The following is a 24,767-nucleotide window of genomic DNA, read 5'->3' as shown; positions in this document are numbered from 1 at the left end:
GCGTAAATAGCATAGGACATATGGATACCATTATAAAGCAAAAAAAAATACCTGTTTTTAAAACATTTCCTTTCCTGTTATAATATCTATGAGGGTATGGTGTATGTGAAGATTACTAGTCGATAAATCATTTAAATGATTGATTACTTTATGTGCATCACATTTCGTATATCATATATCACAACAGCTTAGAAATACGGACAACATAGTTTTCTTAACAGAAGACAATACAGCACTACACTATGTGAAGTTCTCAGAAGAACAGCCATACCTACTGGATAAGGTCACATATAGTTGATTACACTGGCTTTATCTTTTCATTAAGTACAAGTACAATGACATATTGATATGCAGATTCATACAGTTAAAAATGTGAGAGATGAAATCAAAATTTGAAACAAAAACAAAAAATCTCATGCAAGTTCTCACAAAAAATATATCCTCAAAATCTCTGTCAAATTTGTAACTCTTGGATATGAACATGATCGTAAAAAAAGAAATCCCAACTATACAGACTTTGATATTCAAAATGAGAAAAGAAAGGAGATAACCAACAGGAATTTAGATTTAAGTACATGATTTAAAACAGTGAATTTGAATATAATCTCTGAACAGGGATGAACTGCTCTCTTCATTTACATTATAATCATATAAGAAATGACATGTGTAGTTTGGATGGTTTAATACGAAAGAAACAATTTGTAGCAAGTCATACCACATTATGCTGATACTACAGCAACTGGTTAAAAAAAAAAATCCAGCAAAGGAAACAGCACGGTCTCAGCACTGGACATCATTTCTTTGAAAGGATGGGCAAACAAATTTCTTAAAGCCTTAGCTCATCAGTCAAGTTGTATGCCCTAGCAGGCTTTGGTCTGGGATCAATCACTTTCGTTTTTCTGTTACATGTATTAGACAAACATTTCTAATAATCTTTCAAAACTCCAATGGACTTTACTTCTGAAAGAGAATATGAAACCAACGAAATCTTCAAGGGTCAGGTGCTGTGTACTCATGTCGACAGCTGAGGCTTCTGCATCAACTATTGTCCATTGGGTTATCGCAAGGTTAATGTTAATGTGGAAACAATCCAACAAACTTTTTATATCTTTTCTTTTGACAGATGCGAACACTTGTAGACATCAGGAGAGTACAACAGCACATAGGTCATTTCATAAGGTAATTATTGAGCAGGTCATAATACTCCTCAAATTTTGATCTGTAGTCAATGCCCTTATCCCAAGAAAGGATAAGCAACAAGAAGGCTGAGACTACATAAAGTCTGTGTTAGGTATCATAGGGGAGGGTGATGCACCTGATCATGAATCAGTGCCAAAATGAAATACGGCCGCCTTCTCAAATTCTGCTAGTGACTCTGAGCTCTACCAGAAACATAGCTATATAGGTGCAAATTTTTATTTCTCCTTTCAAAGTTATGACATCATGTTGTTAAGTACAGCTTGAATACTTCGTGCTATATCGACACTTCCCTCTCCTGCATCTATTAGAATGTCAATTCCCCAGGCTATGACCTGATTGTGCTGTTACATTTAACCAGAAATCTGATCAAGTGCATCAATAGAGATTTGCAAGTCATGGAATATAAGGTATCACATTGCGATTCTTGCCTTGTGTCCTCTTCTCCTTTTTTTCAATGGTAGATATCCAATTTGGGCTAACAGGGTGTAGAATTGCAGAATAATAAAATGTTCCTCCTATTGTTTCTCAATCATTAGTCACTAAGTAGTACTGTTATCTGATCTGTAATCCTATTCCTATCAGTGTTTCTCCCTTTGATAATTTGATACATTGTATGTAAAACAGGCCTTCCCCAATTTTTGACATTTTTTACATAATATTCCATTTAACCTGTCAATTTTTAAACACCCCTCATCATTAATCTCATTATATCTTCAAAGGTAAGCATTTGAATTTATGTATAGCATTGTATGCATTTGTACACAGGAGTAATACAGATTTAGAAATATCTCAGGTGATATTTGGCTACAAATCCTGATTTTAAAATGTACATGTAGGCCTACTTCCTTTTTAAAAGGGGTATCACAAAATGTACCTCACTACAGACCCTACACAAATCACTCTGGAATTTAAATTGCTGATATTTTCCATGGTAGGTTTCAATATTCAAGGCTGTATTAGAGAAGGGTTTCACATTGTTATTACTCGACTTAACTTCAATATCAAGAGATACATTATGTCTTTTGAAAAGTTTCTTTTGTTCCTTTTTTTAGGCACAGATTAATGCAGAATAAGGATGCACCATAAGGGTCCTTAAATACCACTGATACCATAATTTTCATTTTTCCATATCAATTTTAGATTCACATATTTTTCTCAACTGAATTTCAAGTGTAACTTTACAGGAGACATACATGGTTTTTTATGGAGCAGTATGACAAGAGACCTGATTCATGAAGATGTCTGTTTTTACACACAATACGAAACTTCACGAAACGTCAATCAACACAACAGTAAAGTCTCAAAGCTTCTGATTGCAAGCGAGAATGCTGACACCCCCCCCCCTCAACAAAAAGTATACTCCCTGCCTTCAAATGTTTCAACCACCATTTCCCATGCTAGAAGCAAAGCTTTTATTGGACTGTCATTCACTCGCAACTATTCTGAGGCAGAGCATCCTCTGTCCAGAAAACAAAAGAAAAAAAGGGATTGTCGTCCACTCAAATTATGAAAATAATTCTTGGTGGAATCTGCACTTTTCTCCCGTAGAACCATACCCACAATTAGCTAGGCTTGTGCTTTTCTGAAACTTTTTTTTTTCTTGCTAACTACACTTTTTCTTCTATTGACTTTTTTTTTAGGTCTTGGACCTTTGCAGCAGTTGACAATACTGAAGATTTCGTAGTCTTCCTCAGGAAAGGTGAGAAAAAAATCAGTCCGGTCTAAAAATTTGGATGAAAGTCTAACTTGGCATTCGACCAAATACCTTGTATGTATGTATGTACATGAACCATTTACACACAAGCATTTGGTTTTGAGTGGTTAGCGTTTCATCCAAATTTCCCCTTCTATTTTTTCCCCCTCCAATTCCTGCTCTCTCATCTGACATGTACATATTTGGTTCTGCACGGAATAGTATTTTCCAGAATTTCCACATTCCCTGCCTACGTGAGACAGACAGTAAAAATCGCAACTAACTTCTCATGATTATTCACTCGTCTTAATACATTCATATTGAAACACCACACGTTACTTCATAACTACATTTCATAGAAATTTTTTGTCTTTTTGTGTTAAAAGATGATTCTTACAAGAATAACTACCATAATAATACATTATCAATGTGCATCTCATTTAAATCTTATTATTGTACAATACATCAACAAGTCTGTAGCTAACATGACAGGATAATAAGCACTCGATCGTAAAAATTATCTACAAAACCAAAGAATTTACACTAAATGCATACAATATTACGAGAATATCTAACAACTCACTCCCTTAGGCAAATGTTACTTTTCAACTTCATTTTTTCCTGCCCCTTCCTGATGGGGTCGATGTTCACATACTGGTACACAACCCCATGCAAATGCCAAGGTGATAATACTTAAGATGCATAACATGTACACAACTCCTTCCTTCGCCTTACCAAAACAACAGTCAAATAAATTACTCTTTCTTGCAAGCTAGCTCACAAAATGAAACATTTTCCCCCACATAAGAATACAGATTCAATGATGCGGATCCATCGCTCGCCTTCAAAAGCGGATCCCATTCATCAACTTTTGTTTTGTTTCGTAGCAAGTTTGGTCTCGGGGGAAGTTGTGGGTGTGACCTCGGTGTTTGCATCACAATGGTTGCCTGTCTCCAGGTTACTGACCCTTGATTACTTGTTGCCATGGTAATGCATATATCTATCAATCAAGCTCTTGGAGGAGAGTTGCCTATGCATTCTTTGAGAGAATGTTCTTGCTCAAGACACATTTAACACTACGTTGCCCTAGAGGCACTTAAATCGCTACACCTAACCAGCATATATGAGAAATGAATTGTAAACAAACTGTAAAAACAAACTTGTTACTTCATCTGCTATGTGTCTTCACATACAATTTAAAAAAACAGGGAATAAAATCAAAGAGGAAAACAAGTAAAAATCAAATGAGGAAAACATGTAAAACTCAATGCTTCTTGTACACATGGGGAGAAATAATTTCAAACAGAACCTCACATGCACAGAAAAAAAAATATTCAATTTTCATACTTCTGACATACTTTTAAAAATATGACAAATATGATTACAAAATGAGAATACTTATCTCACAAAATGTACAATGTTGGAAAGAATGAACTACATCTACACAGCAACAATGACAAAAAACCCCAAATCTGAGTTAGTTTTTGATTTTTCTTTCTCTTAAAGAATATAAAATGTCAAACATGTTTTTAACAGTACTTAAAATATAGAATCACAGCCTATTGAATGGACAATTAATCCATTAAAAAACTACAATTTCAGACACTGAGAATTTCAGTTTGAACACCTTTTGACAATTTATATAAAAAAAAATCAGTTTCTATTTTCCCTTCCATCAATATCTTTTTAACTCACTCATGTCTTAGTACTTTGGTATGAGTTGTTCATGTCCATAGGCCTACATACTTTTCTACACATAACACTGCACATTGCAAACCTGTCTATTTTTTTATTACAACATAAAAAAATGCACATGCCAAATTGACTTCCACTGTTCCCTATTAAAACTGAATTGCTCTTTTTTGCCTCAGCTTGCACAAGGTATAGTTCTCTTGCTACGCACAGTCAATGAATACAGATTGTCATCATCATAATGTTACAAGTCCCGGGCACGCGTATACCGACAGCAGTTTGTACATACCACCATATCTTGTGCAATCATTTCCCCCGAATAAGACCAGTTTTGTATTAACAGAGCATATCTCAAGCTGCTTTACTACAGAGCAGTGTCAGTTCTCAATGCACTCACATGCACTCCTTGTACCTGTCAACACGAGCAGAAGTGGCTACATGGGACGGGATGGATGACACAACCTATACCCGCATAAAATAATTTGCTTCTCCGTATCTCCAGTTCTTTTCAATTGTAAAGTACAATGACCCTTCTTTAAACCACAAAGGTGATATATGTTCTCTTGAAAGAACCATAAAAAAGGTAGGCCTACATAGTGTATGAATGTATGTACCACAGGATTTGTTTCAATGGTCTCCCTTGTATTTCCAGCTTTATTTTGACACTCCCAATATGGGCCTATCGAAATTACCCCAAAGGTGATGTAGTTCTTGGGGAGTTAGCTCGGGAATGAGATACTTGCATTAGTTATGTATCACAAGAATCAAACATATCAGCTGCATGAAATGTACATGGGATCTCAATTTTTGTGCACGATTATCATTGAAGGTTTAGCGTTTTGCAGCATGATAAATGCACGCAGACTTCTTCCCGCTCCTGTACTTTCACAAGATGGCGTCCTTCAAGTGGTGACGGATTTTGGTAACCTTTCCTATAAAGCCCCCCTATGTGTCTTCTTTTGTACGGCTGGGGGTGGGAAATGCCTCAGAGAAGGGGTCATGAGTAAAGGCAGATATTAAAAAAGCATTTTCTGGTTTAATTCTACATTTAATTTTTAAAGCAGTCTTGTGGGTCTAAAGAGCAGAGGCAGCAGCTTTTGGGGTTTTTTGTGTTTTTTTTTTTCATTTTTTCTCGCTTAAGCACAATATTTCTGCACACGATGGAGTTTGGTGTTACTTTAGCTATTGCTACGGCACAATAAAGCAATGGCACTTTGAAGCAATGCGTCTGAAGCCACTTCTAACTCTATGTCTCCTCTTGCGGTGCACTTCTGCCCTATTTCTCATACCAATCCCTGTTAAAAATGGAGATTAGCTCATTCCTCTTTATTCTCGCAAGCCACCCTTTCTACGCTCAAAACTCTGTGGGATTCTCTCTCCTCAGCTCTCATGCAAGGTTAAAGGCAGGCTTGGCTTTAGCATTAGCTAGGCTTTGAGCAAGGAAAGTTGTGATAAGTACAACATGACTGCATGTGGTTCACTACATATGTTTAACTCCCTGCCAAAGCAATGGATGGAACAGAGATACCAATTTCCTCTCTACACAATGACAATTTTCACAAAAGTGTCCTGCAGTGATAATTTCATGGGTATCATTCAACACTCCTGGCCACCCGTGCACCCATCCCCCCCCCCCCTGAAAAGAAAAAGTGAAAACAACAATGCTAGTGCTAAAGTCAAGCTCCTCCAAACAAACTGCGTCAACCCTTAGTTTTCCCCATCAAACCTCCTCGCTACTTTCCAGGGCTGACCCTTTCAAAGAATTGTCTTATTCGCTTTAATAGAAGGCAAAATATAATGTCTGCTAAATTTGCAGCACATTGTCTATTTCAGGTCATACAGCATTAAAACACAGTACACATTGTTTGACAATTTTTTTGTTTTTTGTTTTGGCAAGATTGTGAAGGTGCTAAATATGCAGTAGTGATTCGTTAAGTACAGTCATGACAGTGCTATAGAATTTTCGTTTTTTGTTTGATTCAGATTTTGTGCCTATCATATTCAGATGTGCAAATCTTTGAATCAACAACTTAGTGCTTGTTAGTTGAAGTCATAGGGCAAAGTGGTGAAGAAATGAAGCACTTCAAATTAGAATCACTGAAAATGAGCGGAAGTGGTACAAATGTGTTGCGTAGAGACAGATTTGCTATCCTGTATGTGAAATCTGAATGAAGTTCTCAGAACACAATTTGTTTCAACAAATTCTTTATGCTTATATGTACATGCAAGTATTAGAGCTGAGTATCTCATTTACTTGTAAAACTGTGGCTGTCTTTCGACACTTAATGACACTACTACAGACATTCAAGAGATTAAAATCAAATGCTGAGAGCTAAATGGTAATTTATGTACAGTTTTTTTTTTTCAAATATTTACATGACATTTCTAAAAACCACAAAAGTTCTATCAGCATTTTACAAAAATGAAAACACTGAACCCTTACAATTTGCTGTACTTTCATGAAGTGTTGTAGTAAACCTTAACTCATCTGAGATCTATCTGAGATGCATTATAAATTGGCAAATCAGTTCGGTTTTCACATCTCTTTTGAGTGTGATGCATCGATATCCGTTTCAGTAATCTCTGAGTAAAGTGTGAGATGAAGAAGGCAATAAGTCATGATGACTTGATTGACGCTGAAGGCAAGACTGTCGACCTGGCCTGGATGTCGGCTTTCACGGGGTTCTAGGTATGCTGCCATCTTTACAATGGCTATATATACACCCCTTGTGAGTTGCTCAGGTAAAAAACATTGCATGCAGACATCCAGGCCATTTCTTCCTCGTTTAATCCACTCCTTGCAAGATTCTGATATCCCCGTGTTCTCAATGACAGGACCGGTTGGGTGCACACGGATTGTGGGTGCATATTTCTCATCATTGGACATGCTGCATCCCAATCTTATTCTCATCACATGTGCCCCAGCAGGAGTTTTCAAGAGGTAAAAATTAAAGAAAAGTAATTTTTTTTAAAAAAGCAGCAAAGCTTGCTCAACATTGTAATGGCCATGCAAGCGTTTCTCTCTATTATCAAGTAAACTTTTCAAACACGTATTACTGAGAGCAACAAGCTCTACCTAACCCCAAGAAAATTCTGGGGAAGTTAACAGGCATCTGGAATCTCAGTGTGCGCATCAGCACCTACAACATGAGGGGACAACAATGTTACTACAAAGGTCAGCCACCACTAATGGTGAATCAAAGCCATAAACTTGGGTCATTTGCATGCCTTTGCCGACAAAAACAAGTATACCTTTAAACATAAGAATGTCATTCACTTACTGGTCTTGCACAAATGCAAACTTTAATTTCCCCCTTTGTAAAATAAAAGGGAGAAGTTGACATCTATCATAGTTTTACCAGGGCATCGCCCATTTTCAGACACTTTGATAAGAGTTGACCTCATTAAAGTACATAATGTGCATCTACAATGAATGGATTCACACAGAAAGAAGAACAAAATAAAACAAGAAAACAAAGGAAACTTTGAACAAGCAAGCAGCATTCCAATAAAGCTGACAAAGCATTTTTTCCTTTTTAATGCATTTCAATGATTAATATGTAATCGCTTGCATCCCCGGGAGCTGATGTGTGCAAATCTATTTTGATACATACACGCAGGCACATGCCTTACTTTCAACAGCCATCTACCAGCCCATATGATGGAAACACAGTTTTAGCTGGAGCATGTTGGTGTAAATGGGCATAGATTATTATATAATGTATACAAGGTTTGCCAGGCAAATCGACAAAACAATGAAGACGTGTACATACAGCATGAAACACAACACATCGGACTGAAGAGAGAGAGAGAGAGAGAGAAGGGGGAGGATAGAGGTACGGGAAGGAGTTTCATAAACTCTAATATCTGATTTTAGTCACGTCAAAGAGCTGTGATTGAGAAACTACAAAAGCACATAAATGAGCTTGCTTCATGATTTGTTTTGTTTTCTTCCTCAGTAACAGACATTTTGTCTTGAGGAGAGAGCTTCCCTACTAAGACTTTTTCTACAGCCAGAAACAGGCACTATATTGATCCCATAGCTCCCAACATATCACACAACTATACCACAGCATCCATTATCAAGGGAGACCGAGCACAGCAAGGAGCAAGGGGTATGATGGTGGGCAAATTTTCTTGTGACATGATGTTGCCAAATCTTCCATTAATAAACCCTATCCCAAACAAAATTCTTGTTTTGAACATTGTCTTGAATGCCTATTAATCTATGAAAAGGATTTTGTATTATCTCAACTTGACCTCTGAGAGAATGTTTACATTAAATATACAAGATATTCACTATGTATTAAAGAAGGTTTAATAGAGGGGGGAAAAATCACATCATAGTCAACTTAATAAAAAATGTGTGGGTGACAGAAGGTTGTTAGAAAATAAATTTGCTGAAGAAAATAACTTGAAACAAAACTGATAATAAAGTGAATCAAATGTGTGTGTGACTTGAAAATTGTGCTCTTCTTTCTGATGCACAGAAAGCCGTGAATTGTTTTAGCCAGATCATGAAGTGTATTAAATTCTCGGGGAAATTTGAGTTGCTGCTATACAGAATAGATTCATATCTTCCCCAGTTTACTGGGACAAGACTGATTACTCTATTTTTGCTTCATGGCAAGACCTGTGCTGGGAAACCATTGCTTAGGGCGATGGGCATGAATGTGGATGCGGGATGTTGGTGGTGATGGTGAAGGTGTTGGTGGTAAGGATTGGACACTGCAGCTGCAGTGGCTGAGAAGGGGATAGGGGGTTGAGGCTGTATTGGTGGATGTGGCGGCAAGACAGCAGCAGTGGCAACAGCACTAGCAGGAGCGGCGCTAGCATTTGATGGGGCGGTGGCGGCGGCGGTGCTACTGGTGCTGGTGGTAGTGGTGGCAGATGCGGTAGCGGTGAAGAGCAGGCTTGCATTGGCGGCCGTGCCGGCGTTTGCCGATGAGGAGGAGGAGGAGGAGGAAGAAGATGCAGAGGAGGCGGAGGAGGCAACCGTGGCAACGTGCGTAGGATGAGTGGCGGCAGCCGAGGCTGGGGCGTGATAGTACTTGCAGGTGGCCCGGAGGCATTTCCCCCGCACCGCATCACGACACATGGTGACCTTTCCGTCCACTACCTCTACATAATCTGTGGGAGAGGAGGAGGAGTTGGATGTGGTCAAGCAACAAGCTCATTATCATTAACCCAGCTTCTCATTCTCGATCAATCTTTTCTTTTCCCCTGCTATTCCCCATGTTCTTGCCAGGAGGAGCGGGATGATGTCTGGGTTTCATCAAACAAAAAATACCGACACCTCTTTATGGACAGTCATGCAGAAAGAGAGTGGTTACACCATCAGGCAAATAATGGAATATTCAATCTCTGCTTGCGATGAAGTGCAGCAAAAAAAGGGGGAAATGAATTACTACAATTTTTTTTTGTAGTATAATGCAGATTAATGATCAAGCAAGCGTAACTCATTCTACATGACATACATTTTCATGAGCTCTAAAACTACAAAACATGTATTTTGCTGCTGAATAAGCCTTTTCAGTAAGCGTTCTGCCATTTGGGGTCACAGGCTCCCATACCCAGTAATACAAGTTGCCTAATACTCATGTAAAAATTTGCTTCACAAAGGTAAAACACTGATTAATGATTACACATTCCACTGGGAAAAAAAAGGTACATGAATAAGACTTGAATAAATAGGTATATCAATTCAGTGTCTCGGAATTACACCAGAAGCGGGTTACAGTCTTCAGATTGAATACTTCAGTTCCTGATGTAAGAAGAGACTTTGGAATTCAAGGTATAACGTGAGAATCAACATGAGCATAAAGACAAAAGGGGGGAAAAACAAGGGATGGTGATATTATTATGTTGTTACTGATACTGGCTACCAAAACCCTCTACCCTTTCAAGCACATGCTTCATTCACTTTTCACATCAAGGTTCTGTAGTACAGGGAGGGGGTAGCCAAAGAAAAAAAAAGAACTCACAAAAAAAAACCACCATTAAAAATAACACAACACAACAGAACAGGCATTGCAGCTATAGTTACAGACAGACATGGTGACACACAGACAGACAGACGGACACACAGACATGTGATGCCGAATTTCAGAGCTCTACAGCCGGTTATTAAGGTGACTGCACAAACAATGGAGGGATGTTATGGTTGGTAGTGCACATGATGTAATTAGAATTCACACACATGTATACATACACAAACATATCCGAATGGAGAGGGGATTCTGGGATATCAAAGAATGTGCAAAGCTTCCGAACAACACTGCATGTTTTTGTTTTTTTCAGTATTGAAAAAAAGATGATGCTATCAAATGCAAAAGAAAAACAACCAGAGAACTGGAAAGTATCAGCCTAACCTCATGCCCCCTTGTAAAATACATCAATATATCCCTACAATGATATACACCATGATGGCATATAAATCCCATCCAGCATGCTGGATCAGGACACAATAATTCTGTCCAACGAAATAAACTCTTATCATTCTACTGTAAGAAGTATAATAGTTGATTGTAATACAGGTCACAACAGCTGCACAGTTGGAAGATGTACGACAAAAAAAAAAAGAGAAGATATTTGGCAACAGAGAAACTCAAACCTGTATCCAATACATGAGCAAAATTTTTACAAAATACTTCAAAATCAATTGGAAAATTTCACTGAGTATCATGAACCAAGTAATGACAATTTACATTCATTTGTATCGTGAATGGGAAGAATAATATCCAATTATGCTATATGATGCACTACATTTCTTTCTCTACATGTGCAAAGATCAATCACGTTTGCTTGGTATCCCCCCTCCAAGTTCACTTATTTCAACATACATAGTCAGGGATAGGAGTGGAAAAGAGGTTTAACAAAGTTATCCATTCTCCCCCCATAAAATACTAAAAATAATGCCTCCGGCACCACTTCGTGGCGGAGGCATAAAAAAGAAGATTTGGCACATATCTTTTTTTTTTTAAATGAATAAACATTGATAGTTTTAACGAATCTCTTGAGTACAATCAGTTCTTTATGAGCAAAGTTAAGTTAGTACACCATTTTTCTTGGAAAGGTATAGAAAAACCACTCATGCATGCACTCTTACATGTTGCACTTTCTAGAAGGGTGTAAACTATTTAGAAAAGTTTCAGCGGCATCAAATGGGAATGGCCTCCACGAAGCCATATTTCAGTGCACTAATATCCAATGTACATAGTATTTCAGTTCAGTGGGCCTGTCAAAAACCTTCCCATGGTGCCACAGTAATCCCCCTCTCTTCCTTTGTGAATAGTCACATGACCACGTCACATGACGTCAAACGTCACATGACAGCGCTGCAGGTTGTCATAACAGCCTGTGGCACCAGTGGTATGTTCAAGCCTCAGCGAGATTGGGAACATATTACGCATCTGCACATTGCAAAATGGGACTCAGAGCCCAAAATCAACCTAGTGAAGCCTAAAGGTAGCAGGTGCCTTCATCTGTGATGAAGATGATTAAATTTCAAAGATATTTCTGACCAACAATCACCACTCTGTCTTTTCAAGAGATGCATGGTATGGAAACAAAATCACGGAGGGCAAAATTTGGCAAAGAGGTATATCAGTTTTGAAAGTCAAACAGTTCCAGAATGGAACGCTCATAATAAAGCACAAAAGGACAAAGGGTATTAGACAAATTTGGTTTGCCATTTAGCCAGACAAGCTGCATTGCAGTAATGCCTTTAAAAAAAAGTGAAAGCTGCAATAGCTTCCATTCAAAAACTCTGTCAATATCACTGCAGTAATGTGGGAAAACGATCTGGCAGAAGACACAAATAGGCCCTGCAGGAGGGGAAGGGGATTCTTGTGGCATCATTTGTATCCCGCTAGCTTCAACACGCCTGGCCTAACATCCACTCTCGTCTACGCTACGCAGCATTTATGTTTGTCGTCATTTCAGAGTGCATGTTTTACACAACAAAAAAGGCTCTTCGACTTCCTGCCAAATCACATTTTTTTAACTGAAAGAACCTTTTTTCTTTTTTAACAGTACAAGTGCAACATCACCAATCAAACCCAATTTCAAACCGTTAACCAAAATCAGAAAAAAATAAACTGCATGAAACGATCATCCATATCAGTTTGGTAATGACAAAATGTACAGACAAATATATGTATTCATTTATATATATCCTATGATGTTGCTTGCACATACAATAGTGTAATACCTCTCAGCATTACCTCCTGTCAAACTATGGCACATTAACTTTGTTGCATGCAAAACGCAAATGAATAGACTTTTCGAGACACATCTGTGTAGCAGTCTGGCAAATTGTAATGTAATGTGCTTCATCCTACACAAGGATGATTTCTTTTTTTTTTTTATTCTTTTGAATTGCTTGCTACAGCATGCAGAAATTAGAAGTGAGGATATTTTAAGCCCATGCAAGCAGCAAAACAGAGAGAAAAAGATGTCTGCAAAAAAGTGCATTCTATGAATTTCTATGAAACTTATGATATTCAACCCTTCACTTTCTTCTCTGAAACCCATGAATGGAACATGTGCACTGATCGAAGCACTACCAAATGTACAAGTCATAATAATATACGCTGAAAAACCTCAATCGAAATCACATGCAGAAAAACCAAACAAAACTCAGTCACTGAATACATGAATTTTTTTTTTCAACAAAATTGGTCCACTGTGTTCGATGAGCCGTCTTCACTTCCATCGTGCTTGAAAACTAGCCATCTATATCCACCCCAAAACAACTACGTTCTGCATGCTCCTGAGCCGCAGTCAGCTTGAGGTGTGATTTCAATTGAGGAGACATCTCTTCCTCCTAAATCCCCTATGAAGCATGCAGCTTACATCGTTATGATCTACCCACAAAAAGAGACACCACACTGTCTAGAATACAGGTATGAATATATCTTTAGATATGACCGATAGATATGTATGCTGTGGGCTATACATCGTATTGTTTTCCTGTTTGCATACAGCTTCCAACGCATTTGATGCCGCAGTATGGCGCAAGCCGGAAAGAATTTTGCGCTACTGTTTCAAGATGACATACATTACAAATTCATAATACTCCAATAGTTTTTTGCATAAATACCATTCTTTGATGTTCCAATTACATTTAAATTTCAAATAGACTTCGAAAAAGTATGAAAAAGTCTGTCTCACACACATAAAAGGTTTTTTTTTCTTTTTTTTTTCTCTTTTCGTTGTGATAATCAACCTTTGGTTGGATTGAGTTTACATACTTTAACAAACAAAAATCCCACATCTCATATTTTCCCCACTTTAAAAGAGTTCTAAAAGACTATAATACATCGACATACAACTTACATCGTAATAATACCTTGTTTCGTATAGTGTACACGGAAAAAAGAAAAATCTAGGCTAGTCCACAAGATACTTGACATACAAACACGAAAGAGTGTGTATAATGTGACGGTGTATGCGAAGTTAAGACTTCAATTATCCGATGTGACTGGAAACTCATAGACAATTTCATAGGTGGTTTTTGAAGGAATTTCTCTCCCTACAGTATCCGAACACATCATACCAGTCGCCACCTTTTCACTCTGTGTTTTCCCCTTTACGCAGCCCGTGAAATATGTTTGACTTTGGAGCACTGGTCTCTAAACTGCCCTATCCACTATGGATCAAACTCTAATCCTCCATCATACATAACCCCCTTCTCCTCTCTTTCTCTCTCTCTCCCTTTCTCTATCACTTTTTCTCTTTCTCTAGTATATGGAAGCTCTGACAACATTTGGTACTGTTTAATCCCGGCCCAAGGTTTGGCTTTTGATAACTTTTTGAGGTGAAAATCCACAGCTGGTATAAAGAGGAAATGGCTTTATTTCAGCACAGTGGATCCAGTGTTTCCAACACAGTGTTTCCAACACTGGCAGGTCACTCTCCCAGCCCATGTTTCTGCAAAGGGACAGCTATCCCCCTCGAGTAGAAAAGCACCATATGAATTGGAGTGGTTCTTTGTTTGTTTTGTTTTTCTTTTAAATACTAACCAGAGAGAGAGAGAGAGAGAGAGAGAGAGAGAGAGGGAGTCTCCATCAACGGTTTTACATTTGGTATTATCGCTTGTTGCGTACAAAAAACATCCAATGACAATTGAGAAACAGGAGTGTTAAAGTGACATGTCCAGACACTTGACGAACTTACACATACGGTTTTAAGGAATCAACCCCTTCAGCTGTACAGACGTGTGAACCAATACTATGGATTTGTCATAGTTCAACATTTTTTTTTGGTATTGTGCTTCCTGTCCAATGAATGGGTCCAAGTGGTGATGATAAGAGGTTACCATGGTAACAGTGCTTCTCGGAGCGTTCTCTTCCTCGTCGCATCTCGCGCCTTTTTCGCGGAACAGAAAGAAGACGCGTTGCAGAGGACCTCCTTGTGGTGGATGCTTTTTACTGTCCCTTTTGCCTTTCACAGAATGACTATGATGCTGTAATAGCTGTCTGTTGCCCAGATGAAAGTGTGTTCCTCATTGTTTTCAGAGCTTGTGCGCTCAACCAAAAAAAAAATGATAATAATACTTATAAAACGAAGAAAAGAAGAAGACAGCGCTTTAGTCAGAGCTCTTCTGTCCATTTCCCAAAGCATACTTTGTTGCAGAAGTGTTGGTAGTTGGTTTTTTCTTTTTCCCCTTTTGAAAGTCTGGTGGAGTTGATCCTCAGAGAGGTCACTCCATTATTTGGCACAAAACACATCTTTTTAATGACAATCAGGTGGACGGCAACATCGTTTCAGTTTTTGTTTTTTTTTCTCCAGGAAAAAAAAAAGGAAAGATGAAACTCCTGCCCAAACTCCGCACTCGTAAAGTTCCTTTGTGCCTCGTCTCGTGGCCGACTCTCCTCACCATCTTGGTCACAATCCTCTGCTTCGTCACTCCTTCTCTAGTGTCCATAACATTCATTGGCACTTGGTTTTCACAATTGCACTTATATTTCTTTTCTCCCTCTTTTTTTTTCATTTGATTTGACATTTGAAGTACATCGACACTCCAAAGCTGCTTTGAGTAGAAGTGCATCACTTTTTCCCCAGATTTCTTTCTTCTCTCGTCCACATAATGAGTAAATAAAAAGCGTGTATAAAAGATCTTTAAAGAAAAAAGAGAAAAAGAAAAAGAAAAAATCCCATCGATGCTTTGAGAGGCCAACCTGCAAAAATAAGGTTGGCCATTTCTCTTCATCACTTTCCCACACCAACTTGATCATTTTCTCTCATTTCCAAAACCGTTTTTGTCTCCTGCATTCACTTTTTGTAGGTTATCTCATACCACCACCTTGGCCTATTTGGGTTCTTGCCACGACCACTCTGACCGGCGTGCAACACCTGGACACATCTCAAGTCACTTATTCACGTTTGCTTGGAATGAAAAATTATTCGAAAAAAAAAATAAATAAATAAAGAAGAAAAAAGTCCAAGGAGTCCATAACTTTGCACTTGACACTACACAGTATGAATCCTACATGTACGATAAAAATTCAGCATGTCCCCTTGTAAGTAAAATAAAAAAAGGAAAAATATGTGTAATACTATAAAAACAAATACATCAGACAACAGGCCCTTGAACTTTTTAGATGACATTGGATCTACATGAAAATGTTGGTATTCTGTCAAAGGTGCCTCGGTGATGTCTATGAAATCAGCAGGTCTCGCATTTTTGGCCTGGCGACTGGGCAGAGCGCACTCTCTTGTCAAATACTGGAGATGCCCGTTGCCGGAATGGTGGGCAGCGGTACCGGTGTCATCATCGTTGCTAGCGTCGACGATGTCGGTGGGTGATAGAATTTGCACCGCTGCCTGGTACACCTATTCTGCACCGCATAGCGGCACAATGTCACTTTCCCATCTATGATTTCCACATAATCTAAGGTGGGGAAGGAGAATTCGATTTGCAAGATGTTTGGGGAAGAGGTGAGGATCGGAGCAAGGAGAGGGAAAAAAAGGAGGGGAAAAGGGGGAGTTTAGTAAGATTATTTTCTGACGCAACAGTTGGCAAACCAGCTCATTCTCTGTTGAGATTTCCGAGGATAAAAAGAATAACATTTGTAATCATCCAACAATGGTGAGATTAAGATCTGTTTTGAAGAGGAAAATTATGGGTAAAATATATTAATTGTTTTGATGAAAATTATTTGGATTAAAAGACATGCTAACTTAAATTTGTTAGAAATGAAGAACACTAAATCCTCCTTTGAAACTGAGTACAGCGGCATGCAATTAAAGAACATAAACATACTAAAAATAAAATGCCCTTCTCATAAACTGTTTGAAATCTAAGAACATACAAGGGCAAAATACAACAAACACACACAATGAGACAGAAAATAAACCACATTACAAACAATCAGTTTTGTGTCAACTTATGGACTGAAAAATGTGTACTCACAAAATACAAGACATAATTGCCCACCACAAGACCACCTTTCCTTCTCTGTAATCCTGTTTCATATCTTCGTTACAAACGACTTTTGCCACGTCTTCAACATGTGTGATTCTAAACTCCATAATTCAATGTCACTTGTTTTATTTGAACTTCTCTAACTAGTTTATTCTTCAAAAATATCGATGGTTTAAGACATATCAAATTAGATTCATGTATAAAAACATATCAACAAACAAGATACTTGTTAAATTTATTCTGAAGTCCATGGATTACAATATGATTTTGTGTTTTTCACATTCTACGACATAATAACTATAAATTTCGGCAAACTGTGTTGCCACTGGTTGCCTCCACAATAAGCAAAACCAGTCAAACATGGCTGCACACTAACCCATTTTTTCTTTCTACTGGTCCAACCTGTCTGTCAGACCAGTAGGTACCCAGTTTTTCAATTTTTTACTGGTCCATTCCTGAAAAAAGTTACTTGTCCAACAGTGATGTTTACTGCTCCTGGACCGTCAGACCAGTGCCAGTGCGCACATTGAATAATAACATCTCTCTAACCGCAATGAGCATCCGAGTATTAATTAGTAGCACTACACTGGACTGGCCTTCAGCGTTTTTGTGTGAGAAGAATTCCCGCATTGTCTTGCGTCCGAATTTCATCAGGATGAACGTAAAAGAAAGAGATTTAACTACCAATATCAAATCAGGTCTCCCAGTGCAGAATGTCACATATTGACTTTTGACTTCTTTCCCTGAAATGATTATATCTCATCTATCTTCCTCAAACCTTTCAGCGATTTTGTGGTGGGTTGGTACATACATTATATAGTTACGTGTACACTGAAAAGAGTAGGTAACAAGTTGAAAGTGACATAAAAACAAATATACTTTATGAGAGGAAGTGTAGTACAAAGGTTCCCTTAATCGGACAAATAAAAAATGTGTTATGTGGGTATTAGAAGATGGGGTCATTTCTAGAGGTGGATCTTCTTTTCTTTTCTTTTTTTGGTCATGTGGCATAAAACGATCTCCTGCTATGGACTGAAATAGAAACAATATAAAAAGTACTTTAAGGAGGTGCCACATTCCTAATTTTTAAGTTTGCTCAAAAACGAGGCTTACAAAATGCCCAGTTTTCAAGCCAGTATTTCTAGACATTTCTCCGGTGTTGCATTTGGTGTTTGCCAGACGAGTAATCCATCACCTGAGGTAGGAGTTGGCCTTTGTTATAATGGACGCTGAGAGCTCTCTCACACACACCATTTTGGGTGAAAACTGTGTATGGCAAACTTTCCAGTGTTATCTATCCCTTTTTCCAAAGGCATTGACAAAAAAAAAGATGACACCAAAATGTGACGAATGACTACATTTTGTCATTGTGTGAGGCTACTCTGGAGTAATCCTTAAGGGATACCCTCGGGTAGATATGGGATGTCGATGCTACGGTGCAAAGAGATTGAGAAACTGGAGTGCTTGATGGTACTGACTGGGGTGTTGGTACTGATGTGGGGGGCTGGAGGAGGGGGAGGGGGGTAAATGACTGTGGCGGGATTGTGGGGTTTGAACCAAGAACTTACCTTCCGTGACGTGGGCATACTTGCAACTTGGTCTTTTACAACTGCCTGACTTGAAGTCCCTACACACTGGAATGGTCTCGTTAGACTGCTGCTTAAAAACAAAGAGTCAATGCAAAAACAGGAAAAGAGAGAGAAAAAAGGAGAAGAGGAAAAGGAAGAACAGGAGGAGGAGGAAGGGGAGGAGGAGAAGAATTGATAATGGGCACACAATGATGAGGAGGTTTATAATAATGATAGTGAAAATAGCGTCCAACATACGGAGAGAGGTACAAAATGATGAGAAAGCAAAACAAAAGGATGTGGTTGATGACAGAGGGGAAACAAAAATGAAATGAGAGAAGGGAAAAGGGTGATTTGGAAACATTACAAATGAGACATAAATGTGAGACACAGGGATTTATGAAATGATAGAATTGATCGGATGAACAGGGGGTGAGAAATCATACAAGTCAAAAAGAAAAAGAAAAGAAAGCACATGAAACATATGAGGAGAAATATATAGGAGAAAAATCAAGAGGTCAAAAAGAAATAGGATGAGAACCCCATCAGGAGGAAGAGGATAAAATGAAAGATATCAAACAATTAGACACAAAGATGACAGATGTTTGGAAAAAATGTTAAGAGAAGGATGGGAGCAGAGGACAAGCCATTCAGAGAGAGAGAGAGGGAAATGGAATGAACGAATGTATGAAACAGATGATCGTAGGTTGGGATGGAAGAGAAATGAAGGGAAAGAAGAGGATAGAGAGATAGGCAGAGAATGAGAGAGAAATAAAGCAAATATTCGAGTGTTATAAATGTCTTTTGGGGCTTAAACTTACAACAGAGCCATCAGGAGCTCTGTTTTCATATGATCCCTTCAGGATTACAGATGCATTGCAAAATAAACTATCACATACTTGTCTTTCCTCACAAATATACACAGAAACACATGTATTTTAATGACTCTGAAAGGGCACTGAATCATGATAAATTTGTTTTCAAGGATTTCAGGAAAATCCTGCAGCAATGACTGTAATTTGGTCCCCAGACATGCTAAAGATTTAGCTATCAATCACGTCGGAACATAAAATCTCTGTGATCCCTTGTCGAAGCAATAAACAGATTAACAATCACACTTACGGATATATCTTCATATCAAAATGTGCCTTACCACAGTGGAAGGGCAAAACTACAATATGCAAACATTCTGCTTACACTTGTGGGATTGACAGATTTAAAGATTTTGTACCATTTATTATCAAACTGTTGATGATAACACTACAAAACACATTTCCTTCCTCTGCAATCCGCTGAATAGAGATTTGCTGAGTCAAAATTGGTGCATACACAATGTCACACATACACATATCTGCGTACACTTGTGAGTTACCCAGACGGGACATATGCATTTGCAAATCATATTTATTCTTCACAACAATATCAAAGTACAATCAGGACTTATAAAGGGACAGGCCAGATTCAACGAAGACATGACAGGAATTTTGACCCAAGCTGCTAAAAATTATTTGAAGGTGAACTGTGCAGTCATGATATGTGGCTCTGATAATTCTGAACAATTTCTGACTTGTCACCTTAAACGTCATACCAACCTCTAAGATTATCATTCACATAAAAAGTACACTACTCATCTCCTTCACTCATCTCAAACTATGATATTATTACCATCACATAAAATCTACAGTGCCACAAACTAGACTCGATTGATCATGTCCAAGTCAGCTTTCGATAGTGGTTTATATGACGTATCTATATGTGATTATAAATGAGCAGCCAGAAATGAAAGATAATGATATGAGTACGATAGTGTGCATTATCAGGATGAAAGTGTTGCAATTCATGAAATGCAAAAAATAGGATGAAGAAAAAGAAAAGATGAACAAACTATTCCATTTATAGTAATAAACTTGATACTGGTACAAATAAAACAAATCCACAACCTACACAATGACAAACATAAGTAAGATTTTGAAGTGATATTAGTGCTATTGGTAACTGCTTGTGCCAGTATCTTTTTTCCACAGTGATTTTACACAATGGTAGTAAAAAGGCAAGTGAAGGTACTGTTAGATCGGATGAAATTATCATGTTTCTCCGAACCATGGAATGTCATGAAATATCAGCTCTAGAATTGGGGTCTCCTTTATGAGCATGGCATATAGATATGTTGAAATGATAAAATAAAATGAATTAAGGATCAATCCAAATCTAGAATACTTTAGTAAACTTATATGTTTGCTTTCAATTTGTTTCTCAATTTTGTTCTCTTTTTTTTTTTTGGAGGGGGGGGGCATTGAAAAGGGTAATTAAATGTTAGCTCTTGATGTTCACATCACTGTCCACCTATGGTATCCTTCAATACCCTTGAAACAAGTGTTCTGCTCATTAAAGGGAAGGTATAGTTTTGGCTAAAATGTGGCTTCAGGTTTCCAACTTTTTTTTGTGATATAATGAGAAACCTCTTATGAAATATGAAAGAACATACAATATTCTAAGAGAAATTCAAAGTTTATTTGAATAAAATCGAGGTTTTGAAATGGCTGAAATATCAGAATAACAAAGAGGTCCTAAAAAAAGTAGAATCCATCTTTTATTAGGGTTACTTTGTTTTACTTTGTTATTTGGATATCTTAGCCATTTCAAACTTGATTTTTATCAACAATAGACTTTGAATTCCACTTAGAATTGTATGTTCTTCAATATTTCTTAAGTGGTTTCAAATTATCTCAAAAAATGAATCTCCCATCTCAACCAAATCTATACCATCCCTTTAAAGAGAAGGGCAGATGGTGGAATCAATGTGTTCAGCTAACTACCAGGTATCAGGACTGTGAAGGGTTCTTGAAGCAAGTGAAGAAGTATATTTCCAAATTACATCATATCACAAAATATACTTTGAACTCCCCTTACTGAAAAATGTAACTTAGATTGATTTGGTTTGGTTTGGTGATACCATGGTAAATAAATGAATATGCCCACACATTTCAACCATCTATGTACTTTGATTTCAACCATAAAATTTTTCTTAAACGACAGTGGTATAGAAAAGTCTTCTTATTCTTGCACAATATCAAAATCTGTGTAGTGTAAAAATGTATCCAAATTTGCACCCTTTAACGGTCAAATGCACTACAAGCAGACTGCAAAGTTGTTTGAATTCACTCCCATTTTTATCATTATCCTTGGTGGAATTTGGTAATAGAGTATGAACAACTTAGTAGAAAAATAGTCCGATAAAAGCAACACAAACATATGATGATGAGATTGCAATGCAATGACAGATTAATAACAACAACTTGTGTTTAGACAAAAGAAAACAAAAGCAATTAAAAAGTAACTAAAACAATGGATTAATTGCTCAACAAACAAAAAAAAGATAAAACATAACAAACAACATATACTCAACTGGATGGCGGGTAGTTTGTAACCTGCGTTGGCATAATGTGTGGGGCGAAAGAGCGGGAGCTGGGGCCAGGAGGACCGTGGCCATGGAAGGCATGACTGGGACTGTGGCCCCACCCGGACAACGCACACACATAACACACACAGAGACAGAGGCAGAGGCAGGCATGGCAGTGGGCGTTCGCCAGCGGGCGCCAGCGTTGGTTGGCGTGGGTTTGGTCACGTTTTTTTTGGCCCATGCAGCGATGAGGAGGATGACGCCAACCGTGGGTTGCATGTGAGCCAGTGGGCGGTGGTCGTCAGGTTGCGGCGTTGCGGCATTTTCAGGCGGCGGCAGGCGGCGGCGGGCGGTTTGCATGACAACAACAGCCTATTTGTTGCAGAGGCACCAGGCAGCCGGATGGCCAGACAAGTAGCAAACACATTTTGGGTTTTGTTTTGTTTGTTTGTTTTTTGTTTATTCATTTTTTTTCAATGTCAGGGATAGCAACAGACATGGCAGCCATTTTGTCATTGGTTGGTTGGTTGGTTTGTTTGTTGGTTGGTTGAGTAGCGGCAGCCATTACATAATTACACGCCCGGAGCCCAATTCACAAAGGGGGGATGAGGGGAGGAGGGTAAGACGAAAATATAAGGATGTTAAAGTCAAGAGGAAGAATGAATGAAGAAAAGGAGGGGTATGAAAAGGAAATACAAAGAAAAGGAATAGAATATATAATTAGAATGGACACAACAGAAAATGAATAATAAGCAGTGAAAATAACAGATGAGAGAAATAGAAGATGAAATGGGGGAAAGTAGTGTCAATTCCAGGGGAGAAAAAAAGTACAATTTCAAAGACAGGTGGATGAAAAGATGAGCAAAGATGGGCAGAGAGAAGAGGCAGAGATGGACCGGACAGGGAAAGACAGACATACAGCCGCAATAGGAGGAGGTATGTGAACATAAGAGAAGAAGAATACATGAGCACAGAGAAAAGAGGAATGGGGTGAAATAGGCCCCGCATGTAATATGCAATCAGTCATGGGGGAAGGGGGGGGGGGGAATAGTTTGGTGATGCAATATTGAGTGTAATCCATTACCAAATTTTTGGTTTACAAGATGATTTCACGATGATAAATTAAACATTTTGCCATTTTTTTTCCAATAGATGCATAAGACCCCATACAAAATTGATTGGAGCAATGCAAAACCCAATTGAGCAGAAAAAGAATGAATGTTAATTGTCCGCATTTCATGCGCATTTACCAGCAATCCGCATTGTCAGAAATGTTGCATTCAGTTTTTGGGTGTATTTTTTTAAATTTTGTTTCCAACCGGTACAAGCACCATGTAGCAGCGGAAAGAACATGTAATGATCGAATAATCAACGTAGTGTGCAATTTGGAACAGGCATACGGTTTGCAAAAAGGAAAAAAAAAAGAAGAAGAAAAGCCATGACATTTTTTGTAATGCAAAGTTTTGAGGTATTGGATATTTGTGATGTGTTGCGCATGAGTTTCCAAAATATTGTGAGGAGTACATTTGAATTTGGAAAAACAATTGGGCAGTTGCGTTTGGTTCCGATTTCATGTATGGGAGTTTTTGGTATGTATTGAGAGAATTCAGAGCCCAATGACCAATCATGTCAGGTTTAATTTTAGGGGAGAGAGGGAGGAATGTGGGAGGAAAAACAGATAAGATATAGTCATGAGAAATATATTCACATACGTTTGAATATGCATAGACTACAAATACAGCATACTACTTCTGACTGCACTTCAAGGAACTATTCTTTATGGTCACAAAAAGTTTCGATTTTCATTTAGATTTGCCTCTTCAAACTGTGACACTGCCTGAAATACTTTGGCTGAGGTGCTACCACACATGAATTTCTTTCTTTTTCGTGTTTTAAATTTACAGTCCCGTCTCTGCACTAATTTGTAACAAACTGCCCAACGTGCATCAGGCCTGACAATAACAGCAAGGTTTGTCCTATCACTTTTCTCCATATCATCACATCCGGTGGTCCATGGGAAACCAAAATCATATCAAATCAAATGATACCCTCCTCGACATTAAGCATGATTTTCAAGTGATGAAAACTCATGATAATCAATTTAAAATCACAGGGAAAATGTGAAGAGAGGGTGGTGGAAAAGACTTTAAATCTATCACAGGTGAGACATGCCTGCTTGAATGATTTATGCAAATCATCTATATCTTTTTTTTTTTTGTGGGGGGGGGTGGGGCAGAATAAGGATAGGCCATACAGCAGAGCAAGACGTAATCAAACTGATTTTGATTCTTAGTGTAGAGCCATTTTGAATGTTGCAGGGTAAAACTGTGGTCAGCAGGTCCCAAGTTTGGCACACTGGACATGAGGCCATGATAAGACCACCAGAAACTTTGCGCATCTCGAACATGATCAATTTTTTCTGACTTTCCAAGAGTTCAATGTATACTTTAGGTACTATCAGCATCTAAAAATATTTCATATATCCTACAATGCATGTGAAGCTATGCCCAGTTCAGTAAATTTAGGTGTAGATAGCACAAAATTCTTATTTGTCATACACTTCTATCATCCATGTTCTGAGATGACTTCATAACAGCATTCACAATACCTCATCCTCCCTAGCCTCTCATCAAAGTCTTTTCTTCTTCTTTTTCTCCCCTTTAACATCAAACATCCAAACTCTCTGCACAAGATCTGAGCATGTCAGAACAATTAAGCGACTAGGGGGGCATTCAAATGCTGTCAGGGTGCGAATAAACCTTTGGACTGCCAGATTCATTTGTG

At 38.2% G+C, this 24,767-nt stretch overlaps 1 protein-coding gene across 1 annotated transcript in view; it reads right to left on the bottom strand.

The window, feature by feature from the left end:
- Positions 1–6,217: 6,217 nt before the first annotated feature.
- The window catches only part of LOC139715385 (uncharacterized), a gene marked incomplete at its 5' end in the record, with an annotated part of 68,403 nt that continues 49,853 nt past the window's right edge, over positions 6,218–24,767 (bottom strand). The window contains 4 exons of the mRNA XM_071626959.1: positions 6,218–9,715; positions 18,584–18,671; positions 21,990–22,355; positions 24,664–24,677. Coding sequence (XP_071483060.1) covers positions 9,207–9,715; positions 18,584–18,671; positions 21,990–22,355; positions 24,664–24,677 — 977 coding nt within the window. The remainder of the gene's footprint in view (positions 9,716–18,583; positions 18,672–21,989; positions 22,356–24,663; positions 24,678–24,767) is intronic.

Source organism: Diadema antillarum, unplaced genomic scaffold (assembly GCF_040938485.1).
Source record: "Diadema antillarum isolate AM-2024a unplaced genomic scaffold, OU_Dant_1.0 scf00000048, whole genome shotgun sequence".
NCBI lineage: Eukaryota > Metazoa > Echinodermata > Echinoidea > Diadematoida > Diadematidae > Diadema > Diadema antillarum.
Note: the sequence above shows the minus strand (reverse complement) of the source record. Positions and strands in the feature narration are given on the sequence as shown.